This window comes from Amblyraja radiata, chromosome 9 (assembly GCF_010909765.2).
Source record: "Amblyraja radiata isolate CabotCenter1 chromosome 9, sAmbRad1.1.pri, whole genome shotgun sequence".
In the NCBI taxonomy this organism is placed as follows: domain Eukaryota; kingdom Metazoa; phylum Chordata; class Chondrichthyes; order Rajiformes; family Rajidae; genus Amblyraja; species Amblyraja radiata.
Window position 1 is genome coordinate 73,613,235 of NC_045964.1, and position 17,285 is coordinate 73,630,519.

At 42.6% G+C, this 17,285-nt stretch overlaps 2 protein-coding genes across 2 annotated transcripts in view; one reads left to right on the top strand and one right to left on the bottom strand.

Moving 5' to 3' along the window:
* Positions 1 to 4,117: 4,117 nt before the first annotated feature.
* tmem251 (transmembrane protein 251) lies at positions 4,118 to 12,154 on the bottom strand. Its single transcript, XM_033027745.1, has 2 exons — positions 11,862 to 12,154; positions 4,118 to 6,814 (listed from the first exon to the last, which is right to left on the bottom strand). Exon 2 carries the CDS (start codon positions 6,793 to 6,795, stop codon positions 6,400 to 6,402), a length of 396 nt encoding a protein of 131 aa, XP_032883636.1. The 5' UTR covers positions 6,796 to 6,814; positions 11,862 to 12,154; the 3' UTR covers positions 4,118 to 6,399.
* Positions 12,155 to 15,375: 3,221 nt separating this feature from the next.
* itpk1 (inositol-tetrakisphosphate 1-kinase) overlaps positions 15,376 to 17,285 on the top strand; it is a 213,062-nt gene continuing 211,152 nt past the window's right edge. The window contains exon 1 of the mRNA XM_033027747.1: positions 15,376 to 15,461. The gene's annotated coding sequence lies outside the window, so the exon portion shown is untranslated. The remainder of the gene's footprint in view (positions 15,462 to 17,285) is intronic.

Sequence of the window (17,285 nt, forward strand, 5' to 3'; positions counted from 1 at the left end):
CTGCCCAATTGTTTGCCTCTCCTTTTTAAAAAAGTTTGTGTTCACAAAATGAATTTTGGTTGTCAGGTGGCTGCAGCCAAATTGTTTGCCTTGGCTTGGCTTTTAAAATCGGTTGGCTGCCAGCCCAAGAATCCATTCGGCCCACATGTCTATACTAGCCCTCTGGAAACCAGTACCTTCAGCCCGCAACACCCAAACTAGCGCAACAGAAAGCTCCCCACCCACTGGCGAGCAATATTGGAATTGGTGGAGAGGTGGAATATTGTGTTGGTGACCAGCCCTCCCGTGTGATGCTGGGACCCAACGGGTCCCACTTAGTCTAGTAATAAATATAATTGTGAGGTTTTTTTTGAATGAGACTGCCGCAGAGATCCTCTTGAACCAGCCTAATTAATAGGTCAGAGCAGTTCCTCCGGGTTCCCCCATTTACTGAACCCCACTGACTGCCAGTGTGCAGAGTGGGGGTCACGGCCATAGTGGGACTGGGGCAGTGCCAGGCTGGGGGGGAAGGCTAAGGCATCTTCCACTGACAGGAAAATGCTTAACCCAAACCCTAACTCGCCCCCTTCCAGAGCTGCCCACAGCTGGAGCTGGAGCCGCTTTGGGACCAGCTGCGGGCTCCGAACATGTGGCCCCGCAGCGCGTCCACCTCGGCCAGCATGCCCTTCTGGATCATCGTGGTGATGATGGTGGGGAGCAGCACTGCTCTGCATGCCGCCTTCAGCACCCCGATAGTGCCGGCTCCGTCAGTCCGCCCGCTCGCTGCAACACCGGACTACCGACAGCCCGACCGATCACTCGTAGCACCCACCGGCCGTCCGATCACACGTAGCACCCATCGACGTAGTGACCACTCTCACAGCCCACCGGCGGCCCGACCCAACTCTCACCACCCACCTGCAGCCCGACCGATCCTCCACAGCATCCATCAGCCTACCGACAAGCCCGACCGACAGACTGACCGACTGACCCTAACCCTAACCCTACATTTGTTATTTATCATTTTTATTTAACAGTTCACATCATAACTTTATAAAGATAAATCAATTGAAAAACAAAATTGATCAGCAAGGTTAGCATTACCTTTATTCCTTGTTATTGTTTTGATGTAATGAGGAGGCAGCCATGATCCCAGGGTCCTCGCTGCCCAACGACCATAAAACAAAGCGCGGGATTGGTCAATTTGCATCCGACCTCAATGTCAAACGTGCATTGATTGGACAATTACTACTCGGTAAATTGGACGTTTTTCTCATATTTATTAAAAATGTGCAGGTTTTGGTCTTGACGAGTTTCAAGTACGATTTATATAATATTTTTACACAATATGTTAAAAATTCAGGTAGTTCCGTGAGTTGGATCACGAACGAACAAAAAAGCTCCTCGGCCCACAGCCTCCACCAAGCTTTCCTGTTGGTTCTGACTTTTTATTAAATGAAAAACATTCCAGCACCTGCAGTACTTTGTCATTTATCTGCAGTGAAAATGTTCTCGTATTTTGGAATGCAATGATGAATACTGTCTTAACTGTCATAAACTAAACATACTTTTCCTGAATCAGATCAAGAAGAAGATGAAGATGATGATGATGATGAAGACAGTAAAGACAAACCAGCTGATCAAGTTGATGGCGGTACACCTCCAACAAAACGTACCAGGATACAATCCTGACACTGTGCAAGATTATTGTGCAAAATACTGCCTTTTTAAGACTATCGCCATATTCATGCATTTACAAGGCTACTCGACAACTCCTACAGCCTTAAGGATTTAAAAATTTTAATCTGTTAAAAACATGATTTAACTTTTTTTACTATTTAAGTCAGAAATTAAATAAATTATCTGATGCATTTGCTTTTATTTTATCTGGTGGTGATGGTTGTGAAGGTTTAAGGGTTAGGATTAGGGTTTATTATTGATATGTTTACTGAGGTACATTGAAAAGTTCTGTTTTGCATGCTATCCAATTAACAGATAAAACTACATTAATACAATCAAGCCAAATTAGGGTACAATAGGTAGAGTGAAGGGAAAGATTCAGAGTGCATTTTTTAAGACTTTAATAAGAACAATCAGAGGACTTTTCCCAATGTGGAAATTGTGTCCAAAATAGATGTAAAAACGAAATGCTGAAATCATTCACATGCGTCAGGCAGCATCTGCGGAAAGAGAAACAGAGATAAGGTTTTAAGTCAGACACACTTTGTCAGAAATGGTTGTCTGACCCTAAACCTTAAGTTAGTTTATTTTTCCTTAGATGCTGCCTGAGTGTGAATGTTTTCAGCATTTTCATTTTTTAAGGTTTCTAGAATCTGCAGGGTTTTTATGTTCAAATGAGATGTTTACAGGAATGCTGACTTGGAGTCATTGAGTTTGACAGCACAGAAACAGATCCATTCACCCAATGTTTCCATGCCAGCCAAGGTACTTATCTTGAGTTGGTCACATTTGGATGTGTTTGGTCCATGTCACTCTAAATCTTTCTTGTCCAGGCAGGCAGTTTATGGGAACTCTATGATGTTTACATGTTCTGTGTATTTCTCAAAACCCAACTCTTTGTAGCAGTAAGTACATTTCTCGTAAGCTGTTTATAGCTTGAAAGATGCTAACCGGAAATTAGGCACCCAGCCACAATATAAAAGACAACTCTTGACTATTTAAATTAGATTTTATGCCTAAACAATTCCACAGCTGTGATTCTAGCTGACGTAAAAAGGTAAACATTGGGAATTGGGCCAAAGAGAAATCAGAAAATGTTGTTATTGAGGAAAGGGTTGACTTTGATTTTTTTTTTTTAATCCCAAGAAAAAGTAATTTAAAAGACCAAATTACCAAATCACAAGTTTTATTAGTTCCTGTGGCTGAGTTTCCTTAAACTATTTAAGTTTTACAATGGCGTACACACACAAATATGACAGCCAACCATGTCATCTCTGGGTGCCCGCTCTACCACCCACCAAATGGAGCTCAGGGCCTGGCAGACATTGACGCAGGGACAACCTGGCTGCTCAACACCCGGCTTCATATCTAACTATTCCTTTGTTTTATGTTTTGTTCGTAAGAAGACAAATATGCCTGGCTTTGACTTGGCAGCAATGAGAACTCTTTGCATCTGCTCATCTTAAATCAAAACTCAATTAACTAAAGTAGTGAACAGATATTGTTTAAAATGCATAGCATTTTATTGTGCACATTATTGATTTTTTTCTAAAAAGGTAAAAAAATGTCCACCAATTATTTATGGCTCTTACGATGCAAGTAACCATAACATTAAGTGTTTCTATTGCATGTTCAGAAATCTTGTTTCTCAAAAATCAATTTTCCTCAAAATCTTAATGCAGTTTGTGCTGGTGCTTACGTGCTGTGTTTATCACCAGTTTGTGGATTCCCTGTTAGAACTAAACGTTTCAAAAGGAACTGCAAATGCTGGTTTACACCGAAGATAGACACAAAAATGCTGGAGTAACTCAGCGGGTCAGGCAGTATCTCTGGAGAAAAGGAATAGGTGACGCTTCAGGTCGAGACCCTTCTTCTGACATTTTGTGTCTATCTCTGTTAGAACTAATGCAGATTCATATATCCATAGTACAGCACAGGAGCAAGCTTGTGATATCTGCACCAAACGTGATGCCTACTTAAACTGATCCTTCATGTGCTCCATATCCTTCATTCCCCGTAATTCAGGTGTATTGCCCCACACATCACCTTTAATCTTTCTTCCTCTGCCCTCAAGGCCATGCCCTCTAGTGTTTGACATTTCTACCCTGGGGAAAATAAAGTTCTGGCTGCCTACCCTATCTGTGACTCTTATTTTTATAAACTTCAATCAGGTCTTTCCTCAGCCTTTGATACTGCAAAGAAAACAATCCAAGTTTGTTCAACCTCCCCTTGTAGTTAATAGCCTCTAATCCAAGCAGCATAAGTAAACCTCTCCATTGTTACCAAATAAACCGCTTCAGCATCTACATCCGTCCTGTAACGGGGCAACTTGAACTGCACACAATACTCCCAATACTGACTATTACCCTCTAATTCAGGCAACAGCCTGGTAAATCTCTTCTGTACTTTCTCCTAATACTCAGTATGCACACAATTATGGAATAAACACCAATAACAGTTTTAAATGAATCAAATTTAATCACAGGTTTTCCAATTAACTCATTGTAGAGCAAAACAAATTAATTTGATTGTTTCATTAATGCAGGGGGAAACATAACCCTGCAGATTTTTTCATCCAGTTGTTGAAATCAACAAGTAATTAGGATTAATTCATGTAACATTGGATATTCTAAACCAGTTTAATATCAAAAAATACTCAATACCGGACAAGGCTTTATTAGCATAGTTTAGAAATGTAGACACAGTAGCAAATCCAGCACCATTTTTCTTACACAAGTTACAATACAATTAAAAGGCAAATGCATTATGCTCAATGGCTAGACTTTAAACTCAGTCACATAGTACTGAAAGCCTAAATAGCTTTCTTTTTCTATCGAATTGACAAACCATCACAGCTGTCTTATTGGCACCATATTACAGTTGATGGCAGACCATTATAAACCTGGCTAGAAATGTTGCACCTGGCCACATAGGTGAACAAACAATGTCACCTGCATGATCCAGCATTTACTTTCCAAATGAAAGGATGAATGAATGGATTCAGACACCAGGAGGAGGTTAGATAGAGGAAGACATGAACCATCTCAAAAGCCCCTAAATCTCACAAATGCTTTATATGCAGTAAATTTATTGTCAATTTTGTCATGGTAATTTTCTATCAAAATAATTTATTCACACAATACGTGGCGACATTATAGAAACATGAAGGTATTTCCAACACTATGAATTGGTTTCACGGCAGACTGTTTACAACAGTATTTGATGCGATGTAACAAATGCTACAACAGAATGTAGTTCTCAACTTCTCTTGCTGGGCACCAGGAGGAACTAATAAATACTCCCAAAGTATACTCACACAAATCCTACTGCTGTAGAAATAGAGCATGTTCTGAACCATTAACTTGTTGCTGACCATTCATTTTATACATTCACAGTGCACAATTTGTGGCAGATATCTTCACCCCACTCAGCAATCAAGGTGCCTCAGAAGTGAGATTAAATGCTAAGCACTAACTTGATCTTAAAAGATACTGACATTTCCAGGAAGTAATAATGACATAATATTGTCATGCTCATGTAAGAACTCTCTGATTGTAGCTTGAAGATTAAAGTGCCTTCATTAAAAAAATTAATTATTTGCATTATATTTTGTATAAAAGTGTTACAAAGGTGTACTGTCTATCTGTATGTTCTTAGCAGTAGAGTTCACTTTCATTGCACTTTGTGTAACACTGTTGCCTGGTCACATTTTTGCAAACTTTAAAGTCCTAATTTGTCCATCATTTCAATTGATATTTTTGATCAAGATGATTACTGCTTCTATAATCCCCCGCATCCACCCACACACCCTCCACGAGATGCCAGCGTGAATACACATTTCAGAAATACTCATTGGTATTTTCCTTTTAAAACGCAGCAATGAAACTCCCTGAATTACAGGATCTTCATATTGAACTAAGAGTCACACTAGTTTGTTTAAATAACTTGGACCTGTGGCAGTGTGAGCTTGGTCAATTGTTACGCTCAGTACCTTGAAGAAGCTTTACGGAAAATCTGATTCCTTCCAAATATTTACTTAAACAAAATAAAACATACCTTCTCTCAGTTTATCCAAAGTACCTTTTGTTATTATGCACAACTATTAATTAACTTGAGAGTATTTGAATTCCAAACATGTGATATGGACATGTTTTGTTGTCTTGTGGACAATTGTGAATACACATCATGATACTTTTTTCAAAAGAAACCTAAAACCAGTTAACAACATTTATAACTGCATGGCCATATTGAAAATTCATTAAATAACATAAGAATGTGCAATTTAACCCTGGTCAAATATTATGTTCATAAACAGTCTAATTCAGACATTTTGTCATAAATGATTAACAAATAATAATCTAGGGTGTAAAAACATTTACTGCAGTTAAGAGATTAAAATAGCAGTTATAAATTAAGATATATTTAATGCATGTCAGCATGAGGTACATTGTTTCTCACCACCAAATTGGGATAAAATACCCAAGAATCCCCATTGAAAAGAACCATTTCTACGTTGAATAGGATAAATGGAGTGATTCCCAATAACTGTTGTTGGCAGGTTTAACAAAACTCTAACCAAGGCATTTTACCCAATTGTCTGATTGTCCAGTTCTAAATAAAATTCCATTTATTTTTTTTAAATGAATACAGATGGAGATTGCATTACAGATTACAAATTAAGCATCCAGGCCTTGAATCTTGATTTAGGATTAATTTATTGTGAACCAAAGAGTGTTTTATTCACGTATCAATTATTTTCAATCTGTTGATTTGGTTGGAGGCTTTGACAAACGCTTGATGCCGATTGCAGATAACGGCCATATAGATCGGGAATATACAGTAGCCGACTGTCTTGGGATTAGCTCTTGTACATGAATACAGAAATAAGAAGATTTGCAGGTATGGAATCAGGAATAGAATAGCCCACAACCAGAATGGGAGTGAAAACAGGCGTGCAGTCACTATCTGGGTCCAAGAGGTTCCACTGTCCAGGTTCTCCGATTTCCGTTGTATATGCTCCAAAGCCAGTTGGTTGTAAGTTTCATTTATTTCAAAGACATAATAAAAGGCTGCAGCACTTGCTAGCAGATAGAATCCTACACCAAGCCATCCCATTCTCTGACGAAAGTTCATCATTCTCCATAATCTTCTTTCTCTGCAAAATAAACAAGAAAAACAGGTCAAAGATGTGTTCAATTAACAAGAAAATTAACTATTTTATCTCAACTGAAAAACACGAGATTTCCCCAATCCTGCTACTGGAAACCATCCTTCTGTAAAACCCAGCATGATCATGATTTTTCTTTTCAAAGTAAAGGAACTTATAAATGCAGAGGGCAGTCAGCCACAGAAAATGGACGATGGGTTAATATGTTATAAAGGCCCACATCAAAAACATTCACCAAACCTGCTTGTTTATATTTTGCTATGCTGCTCGAGCTCCATAATTATCAGCTGTTCTTTAGCCACTATGGTCTCCACTGCACTACCACCCCAAGGGCACTCTCTCTTCATTGCTTCTTTCCTCTCTTCAAAAGCCACAAATATGCTTCAATAATGCCCTTGGCAGCTGTCTGTACGGAGCTTGTACGTTCTCTCTGTGACCGTGTGGGTTTTCGCCGGGAGCTCTGGTTTCCTCCCACACTACAAAGAAGTACAGGTTTGTAGGTTAATTTGCTTCTGTAAATTGTCCCTGGTGTGCAAGTGTATGGGGTGATCGCTGGTTGGCGCAGACTCAGTGGGCTGATGGGCCTCTTTCCATGCTCTATCTTAGAAGTCTAAATCGGTTCTTCAACATCCGAAAAAACATTCAGTTTATCGTGCACAAGGAAAGATACGAGAAACAACTCGCTGTTTCATGACATGATCATATTGAATGGCGGTGCAGGCTCGAAGGGCCGAATGGCCTACTCCTGCACCTAATTTCTATGTTTCTATGACTTGGAATGCAGTGTTTTCAGTTATTTTGATCAAATTATAATGGCCATGAATCCATATAATCAAAGTATTAGTTGAAATAGAAGGGAATATATATAATCCAGGTATTAATTGAGATAGTTGCATTACTTTAAAATTTTAACTTCATTATAACATTGAAATCCAATTGATCGATGGTTCAAGATAAACCATGCTGTAAATATAGTTAAAATGTAAAACGTGGCATTTTAAGGACACATTTCAAAACTGGCAATTTAAGTAATTCTATGTACTCTTGCTTTTCAAAACAATTATCCCAGCCAAACAATCTTGGCCCAACTATGAAAACCATTCTTCAGGGTATCAAGCGTTTCAATAATTTTGCCTAAAGATTAACATTCAATCTGTCCAAAACAATGAACATGTTTGATCTACAATTACAATTAATCAACTCCAACTACTTTGCAAAAAACAGAATGCTGGAGGAACAGTGGATCAGGCAGCATCTGTGGAGGGAGGTGGATAGGGGATATTTCAAGTCAGGACCCTTCTTCAGACTCAGCAGTCTGAAAAATGTCCTCTGTCCACATGCTGTCTTCTGTCCATTACCGTCTACAGCTGCTGCCCGTCCCCCTGAGTTCCCGCACAAGAGATTAGCGTGCAAAATTCCCACACGAGATTAGTCAAGAATGTTTTATGGTCATGTATCCCAGATAGAACAATAAAATTCTTACATGCTGCAACAGAATGTGTAAACATAGTACACTGTAAACAATATGATAAACCAGAGAAAAAAAAGGAGTGGGTATATATACACACATACCCACTAGTACACACACACATATATATGCATATCCATATATACACACACACACACTATACATATATATATACACACGCACACAAAAAACAAACAATAGTAGTGTAATAATAATAATAATAATAGTCTATTGAAGTTCAGAGCTTATTTGAGGTTGTAGCTTTAATAGCCTGATGGCTGTAGGGAAGAAGCTGTTCCTGAACCTGGACATTAGTTTTCAAGCTCCTGTACCTTCTTCCCGATGGCAGGGGCGAAATGAATGTGTGGCCAGGATGGTGTGGGACTGATGATGCTTGCTGCCTTTTTCAGGCAGCGACTTCCGATAAATCCCTTCGCTGGTGGGGAGGTCAGAGCCGATGATTAGAACATGGTATTGGGGATAGGGCATTGACATGGATGGAGAACTGGTTGGCAGACAGGAAGCAAAGAGTAGAAATTAACGGGTCATTTTCAGAATGGCAGGCAGTGACTAGTGGGGTGCCGCAAGGCTCGGTGCTGGGACCCCAGTTATTTACAATATATATGGTAATGATTTAGACGAGGGAATTAAATGTGACATCTCCAAGTTTGCGGATGACACAACGCTGAGTGGCAGTGTGAGCTGCGATGAGGATGCTATGAGACTGCAGGATGAGTTTGACACGTTGGGTGAGTGGGCAGATGCATGGCAGATGCAGTCTAATGTGGATAAATGTGAGGTTATCCACTTTGGTGGCAAGAACAGGAAGGCAGATTATTATCTGAATGGTGTCAGATTAGGAAAAGGGGAGGTGCAACGAGACCTGGGTGTGCAGCAAGCACACCCAGGTCTTGTTGCACCTCCCTTTTTCAGTCACTGAAAGTAAGCATGCAGGTACAGCAGACAGTGAAGAAAGCGAATGGCATGTTGACCTTCATTGCGAGAGGATTTGAGTTCAGGAGCAAGGAGGTCCTACTGCAGTTTGCTGGTGAGACCGCACCTGGAGTATTGTGTGCAATTTTGGTCTCCTAATTTGAGGAAGGACATTATTGCTATTGTGGGAGTGCAGCGTAAATTCACCTAGGTTAATTCCCGGGATGGCGGGACTGATGAAAGAATGGATCGACTAGGCTTGTATTCACTGGAATTTAGAAGGATGAGAGGAAATCTTATAGAAACATATAAAATTCTTAATGGATTGGACAGGCTAGATGCAGGAGAAATAAGGGGTAAGTCATTTAGGACTGAGATGGGGAAAAACCTTTTCACCCAGAGAGTTGTGAATCTGTGGAATTCTCTGCCGCAGAAGGCAGTGGAGGCCAATTCACTGGATGTTTTCAAGAGAGGGTTGGATTTTGCTCTTAGGACTAAAGGAATTAAGGGATATGGGGAAAAGGCAGGAAAGGGGTACTGGATTTTAGATGATTAGCCATGATCATATTGAATGGCGGTGCTGGCTCAAAAGGTCGACTGGCCTACTCCTGCACCTATTTTTCTATGTTCCTATGTTTTTTGGCGCAAGATTCCAGCATCTGCGGTCTCTTGTGTCTCAGCATTCCCTTGTTTTGCAAGTTAAAGCTTTGTGTTTTGAATAAAGTTGCATGTGCCTCAAATGTTAAAATATAACCACAGAATAATAAATCGCCACATCATCTCAGGAGGGCTAGATACAGGCAAACTGTTTTAAGTAGAATAAATCTGACACTATAGCTGCCGTGGTTCCTTGATACAATATCTAATATCAAAAAGATCAAATCAAATTTAAATCAATACAATATCAAAAATATGACCTATTGATCTAATTTGAGGTTTAGATCAATGTTCACCAAGGATATAAGAATAGATAAACATAAAATGCTGGAGTAACTCAGCGGGACAGGCAGCATCTACGGAGAGAAGGAATGGAGCAAAAATGGTCCACATTAACGGCAGCATTAACTCGGAGATCAAACAACCGATTACCAGCTGATGTGGAGGGAGAGGAACTGAAGCCGTTGGGCTCCATGGGAAGGGAGCTCATTCACAGCTAAAGGGGTCTGCATTCAAGTGGAGCCATGACCAGTTGCTCATTCAAACATTGGCCACGTTGGGTTGCTCATTCAAACATCGGCCACGTTGGGTGGCCCACGCACAAAAGCCGGGCATTCAGCAGGGAAATAATCCTCTACTCGCTGGAGTTTAGAAGGGTGAGTCGTCAAGTCAAATCACATTTATTTATATAGCACATTTAAAAAACAACTGTCGTTGGACAAAGTGCTTTATATTTGTTATAAGAATAGCACAACAAAACAGACTACATACATATATACATGTAGCCCTCACTCAGAGGACATCAGGAAAGGTTTGGGAATATAGATACGTATTTAGTCTTGACTTAAAAGAGTCGATGGAGGGGGCCCCTGAGCTTATGCCTAGACCGTGGGATATTCAGCAACCCCAAGTCGGCTGATCTGAGGGGCCTGGAGGTGGAGTGGTGGGTGAGAAGACTTTTTATGTAGGTGGGGGTAAGCCCATTGAGAGCTTTGTAGACATGGAGGAGTAATTTGAAGTTTATACGGAACCTGGAGGGGGGACCTGATTGAAACTTTCCACATAGTGAAAAGCCTGGATAGAGTACATGGGGGGGGGGGGGGGGGGGGGGAGGTGTTTCCACGATTGGGAGAGTCTAGGACCAAAGGTCATAGCCTCAAAATCCGTGGAATTCACTGCACAGAAGGCTGTGGAGGCCAAGTCAATGGATATTTCTAAGGCAGAGATAGATAGATTCATGTGTCCCTGATAGGAATGAAATTCTTGCATTGCTGCAGTACAACATAATATGTTGGCATAAATACAGATCAGATCAGTGTGACCATATACCATAGAATATATACACACACACACATAAATAAACAGATAAAGTGCAATAGGCTGTTATAGTTCAGAGTTTGTTTGAAGTTGTGATTAATGCTAGTGTTTGGGGTTATGGGGGGAAGGCAGGAGAATGGGGTTAGGAGGGAGATATAGATCAGACATGATTGAATGACAGAGTAGACTTGATGGGCCGAATGGCCTATTTCTGCTCCTGTCACTCATGAAGTAATGAAATACCACCATCTGAGTCGTGTACCGTGTCAGCGCTTTGATCCGATGCAGCTGAGTCAGGGAACCGTGTCCTGGGCCCCGGCCCGCACCCCCAGTCCCGCACCCCCAGTCCCGCACCCCCAGCCCCGGCCCCGGCCCGCACCCCCAGCCCCAGCCCCGGCCCCGGCCCCGCACCCCCAGCCCCGTACCCCCACCCCCAGTCCCGCACCCCCGGCCCCGGCCCGCACCCCCAGTCCCGCACCCCCAGCCCGGGCCCGTAACCAGAGTCCCGGCCCCAGTCCCGCACCCACAGTCCCGCACCCCCAGCCCCGGCCCGGGCCCGTAACCAGAGTCCCGGCGCGTACACCGGGCCCAGGCCGAGCCCCGGGATGTCCTTGTCCGCATGTGGCCCCGTGGCCCGCACTCACTCACTCACTCACTCACCGGATAGGAGAAGGTGCGGAGGCCGGGCCGGGCCGGGCAGGGGCGGCGGGAGAGGGAGGGAGGGACGAGGCGGTGGGTTTAATCCATCCTCCTGCTCGGGCCGGGCCGGGCCGGACAGCTCAGCTCAGCTCAGCTCCCTCCTCTCCGCAGCGCTGGCGGCCGCCTGACGACTCACCCACAGATCCGCTTCCGTATTGTGCCGAACTGTATCCGGGATGTTGCTGGGGAGACGGCGCCGCACAGGGAGCAGCAGGGCTGTAGGCCTTGCATTGGCTGCAGCCTCTTGTAGTAGTGGCTGCACCACACACTTGCAGCAGTCGATGCAGCCTCTTGCAGTAGTGGCTGCACCACACACTTGCAGCAGTCGATGCACTACACTCTTGTAGCAGTCGATGCACAACACTCTTGTAGCAGTCGATGCACAACACTCTTGTAGCAGTCGCTGCACTATACACTTGCAGCAGTCGATGTAGTAGTGGCTGCACTACACACTTGCAGCAGTGGCTGCACTACACACTTGCAGCAGTCGATGCACTACACACTTGCAGCAGTCGATGCACTACACACTTGCAGCAGTGGCTGCACTACACACTTGCAGCAGTCGATGCAGCCTCTTGTAGTAGTGGCTGCACTATACACTTGCAGCAGTCGATGCAGCAGTGGCTACACTACACCCTTGCAGCAGTGGCTACACTACACCCTTGCAGCAGTGGCTACACCACACCCTTGTAGAAGTCGATACAGCCTCTTGCTGCATTGACTGCACACTCTAGCAGCCACACTCTAGCACACTTTCTTGCTGCAGTAGCTATAAACTCTTGCAGCAGTGATTGCAGCCTCTTTCAATGGCTGCAGGCTCTTGCAGAAGTGGCTGCTCCTCTTGCAGCAGTGGCAACTTCCCTTGCAGCGGTGGCTGAACACTTGCTGCAGTGGTTCCACACTCTTACGGTGGGCTGCAGCGTTTTGCAGTGAGCTGTTGTGTCTTGCATTGGGCTGCACACTCTTGCAGCAGCTGCACACTCACAGACCTTGCACATCTCCGGCCCTCAAACCTGCACAAGAAACCTACAATTTCTCACTTTCTGTCAGAATAATGACTCTTCCTTTATTTCCTTTCTTTCTTAAGAACTGTTTTATCCAGCATGAATTTTCAGTCTTGTCAACACTATTTTCTCATCAATACTTCTGTACTACTGCTTGTATTTTTTCTCAGTTAACTCAATTGAAGAAAAAACATAGAATACATTCTTCTTTAATAAAACATCACTTAATCCTTTTCAAGTGCCTCAATCCACTGGTAACCAATGAATGACCTCAGGTGCAAGAGTTGAAAGGAAAATCCACCTTCCAAATTATCATCTATTGTGGCAATGTACCTCCAATGATGCTACTTTAAGTAGTACTTTTTATATATCTATATTACTAAAAGTCTGATCTTGACCACTTCCTGTTCTGTATATTGATTTTAGAAAAAACGCTGCCACTTATGGCTGTGATTTTTGGCCATCTTACTCAGAGTCCCCCTCTGCTGGGCAGGAAAGAGGGTTTTTCCCATCGATGAAAAATAAAAGAGTTATTAGTGTTTAAAAAAATGTTGAGATTCTCTCTCCTGAAGGCCACGCCCCTTCCGGAGGGACTATAAAACACAGAAGTGTTGAGCGCATCAGTCAGTCTCTGCAAGATGGGGGAAGCGAGAGGGTCATGTCTCTCAGTCTGAGCTGTGAATAACACTGAACACATGTCTACTAAACTGTGAGTGGTTTTACTGACCTGTCAGTGCCCTTAATGTGGTTTGAAAATATAGTTTTGAAATGCTAAAGCTGTGTTGCCTTTGGTTTGGAAATGCTAAAGCTGTGTTGCCTTTGGTTTGGAAATGCTAAAGCTGTGTTGCCTTTGGTTTGGAAATGCTACAGCTGTGTTGCCTAATTAAAGTTGCCTTGCCTTCTATATAATTAAAAGTCTAATCTTGACCATTTCCTGTTTGTGCTTTATATTGATCTTTGAAAAAACGAGACTATGTACGGCTGTGACTTTCTGCCATCTTACTCGGAGTCCCCCTCCGCCAATTAGGTGCCGAGGATTTTTCCTATCAATGAAAAATAAAAGAGTTATTAGTGTTTAAAAAATGTTGAGATTCTCTCTCCTGTCATTCATGCCATGGACGCCACGCCCCTTCTGGTGGGAGGGGAGGGGGACACTATAAAATCCAGAAGTGTGGGCGTGGCTCATTCTCTGTAAGATGGAGGAGGGAGAGGTCACTTGCTGTCTTTAGTGGCCTTGCACCCTGCTTGAAATGGTATGAAACTGCACTTGAATTTGGTGGTCTTGCACCCTGCTTAAAATGGAATTTCAAGGAATAGCCGTGAGTCAACTGCCAGCCCACCAGCCATGAGTGAGTGAGCTGCCAGCACAACAGGCTTGAGTGACTGAGCTGCCAGCCCAAGAATCCATTCGGCCCACAATGTCCATACTAGCCCTCTGGAAACCAGTCCCTTCAGCCCATATCACCCATACTAGTGCACCAGAAAGCCCCTCCCCCCCCACTGGCCACCAATATTGGAATTGGTGGAGAGGTGGAATATTTTGTTGGGGGACCAGCCCTCCCGTGTGAACATGGGACCCAACGGGTCCCACTTAGTCTAGTCCACATTACAAACACTGCAATCACAAAACATTTCAAGGCTTTTCTCAGAAGAGAAACTGAGAGATGTCCAAATCCACAGCAAAAATAAACATGTTTTCATGAATCTTTTAAAAGTGGGGGCAGCATCAAGTATGACAGTTAAGTGTAAGGCTGCAAAGGCAAGATATTACCATCGTTTTTCCACAGCTTTCCCGCATATGATACCAGTACAGGCACAATTCCTGACTTTTACTTGGAGAACCAGGAGTTCCATGTAAGGGTGTCTATCGGTGTCAACTGTTCTAGATTATTGCCACAACTCTGTTTCCCCTAAATGGTAAGCTTCTCACGCACTCACGTTAAATTCCAGTTAAAAATCTCAAAAATATTCCATTTCAATATTAAAATGATTGCCTTCCATAAATGATCCGAGACCTTAAACACACGCATATATGGGTACATTTGCAGCAGGATTGACTGTGGTGGGTGTTACAGACCCTAAGCCATTATTATTTCAACCTTACGTGAAGTGCGTGCTTTCTCTACCTTCTCCACATGTCACACTTCCTATTTTATACGATCCGGTTGTAGGCTGTGTAGGAAGGAACGGCAGATGTTGGGGTGGGGAAGATAGATACAACAAGCTGGAGTAACTCAGCGGGACAGTCAGCATCTCTGGAGAGAAGGAATGGGTGACGTTTCGGGTCGAGAGACCCTGTTCTTTAAGGTTTAGGCTTTTCAGTTTCTATCCCGGAATGAGTGGCCATTTTCATGGGTGTATTTAAACGATTTATCCTCAGGTATCGTCAACCCCACTCTGATCAACCTGGGGAAGTTGAATGTGGTCTGGGATTTACTAACGTCAACAGCTACGCAAAGGTCGCTGTCCAAGAAATACTCCACCAAATCCATTCTTGTAGGATACGCGCTCGAGAAACGTCATCCGTGGGGTGGAAAAAAGACAGCGGTGGCTCTCTGTAAGTCCATAAGCATTCCCATGTTTGCCTTTGTGATAACTATTCGGAACTTTTGGAATTATGTAACAGTTGGATAGTTAGATTAAAATGTGCATTTATTTGAAACAAATAACGACCGCAAGAGGTCCCAAAAGTCTCTGCAGCCAATGAAGTCTATCTGAAGTGTTGTAACGCTGGAAGATCTGCACGGGCAGATTACTCCCAATACTCCCGAGGATCGTGTTGTCGGCTTCGTTCATCCTCCGATGACTTGAGAAATGAGACACTGAAGCTAACTAAGAAGAGAGCAAAGATTACCAAACGTAATTGGTTTAATTTTCTATTTACACAGAAAACAACCTCGAATTTCGGGTCGCGCAGTAAATAGTTTTGACAGCATTGTGGAGGAGTTCTTAAGGAAATGTCACTTTTTTTTTAATGCCATCGGTAACATTGACGTATGCTCGTCGGATTTTGAGGGCAAGATATTTATTCTTTAATTATCTAATCACGGTATTTTAAAGATTTAAAAGCGTTGATGTATATTTGAGTCTAAGCCAGACTCCTCAAAGCACACCTCAATACATTTTGCACTGCAAATGATATTATTTTTTACAAGCACGATAGTTTTACTCTGAGGTGCTAGGTTCGAATTCAATACACAATGGTTAATGAAAAGGAGATTTTGTGATCACAAAACAATGTTTATAGTCTCGGTCTCAATGGTTTGTTTTTTTAACTCTCAGAGTTTAATTGTGCACGCACTACTGATGTGTAGGAAACTGCAATCAATTTGCACACAGCAAACGTGGCGATGTTGACTGAGAGATAAACGCTTCTCGCCAGTTTAAGGAAAACAAGGGAATCTAAAAGATGAAGGCACCGTATTCGTCTAAATGGCACAATTCAACTATTGATTCCAAATTCAATAACATTTCATTCTTTATGTGCTTCTTCTGACTGTCTTGATAAATAGTCTTCTGCATCCCTCCGAAACTGATTGATACTATTCAGGTTTGATCGTTCTCATTTCAAATGTTCAACATCATTTTGTGTGAAAATGTTATAGGTAAGATGTGGTAGGTAGCACAGTGGTTGCGTTACTGGATGGGAGCCAGAGATCTGAACCATAGATCCAGGGATATGACTTGGACCCTCGCCGTGACCGCTGGAGAATTCGAACTTACTGTAAGAACTTAAAATTAACCTGGAGTTAAACCTAGCCTTCACTCTGGGTTGTTATAAAGAGCCATTTGGTTTACTAATCTCTCCAGATGGGGCAAATCTATCGCCTGAATCTATGACTCCAGATCAACCAAGGTGGTCGATTCTTAAACGCGTCCTCAGTTTAGGGCCTATAAGGGTTAAGGAACACGTACTGGCATTTTAGTTGCAGTAAATTAATATTTTAAATAATTTGTTCCAGTGAGATAAAGTCAGAGTCATACAGAGTGGAGACAAGCCCTTCGGCCCAACCTGTCCACACCTACCAACGTGCCCAATCTATACTCGCCTACCCGCCCGCCCGCGTTTGGCCCACATCCCTCTAAAACGATCCTATCCATGTACCTGTCTAAATGTTTCTTAAATTTTCTTCAACTACCTCCTCCGGCAGCTCGTTCTACACACAGACCACCCTTTGTGTAAAATAGTTGGCCCTCGGGTTCCTATTAAATTACCCCCCATCACTGTAAACCACCAGTCCAGAACCCCCAAATTGTCATCCTAAGAAACCTAATTGGAAATATCCAATTGCTCGATTGATATATACTCAATTTAAACGATAAGGCGCAAGATGATGGAATTAATAGATTTTCTCTGTGTAATGTGGATGATCCCGTTCAT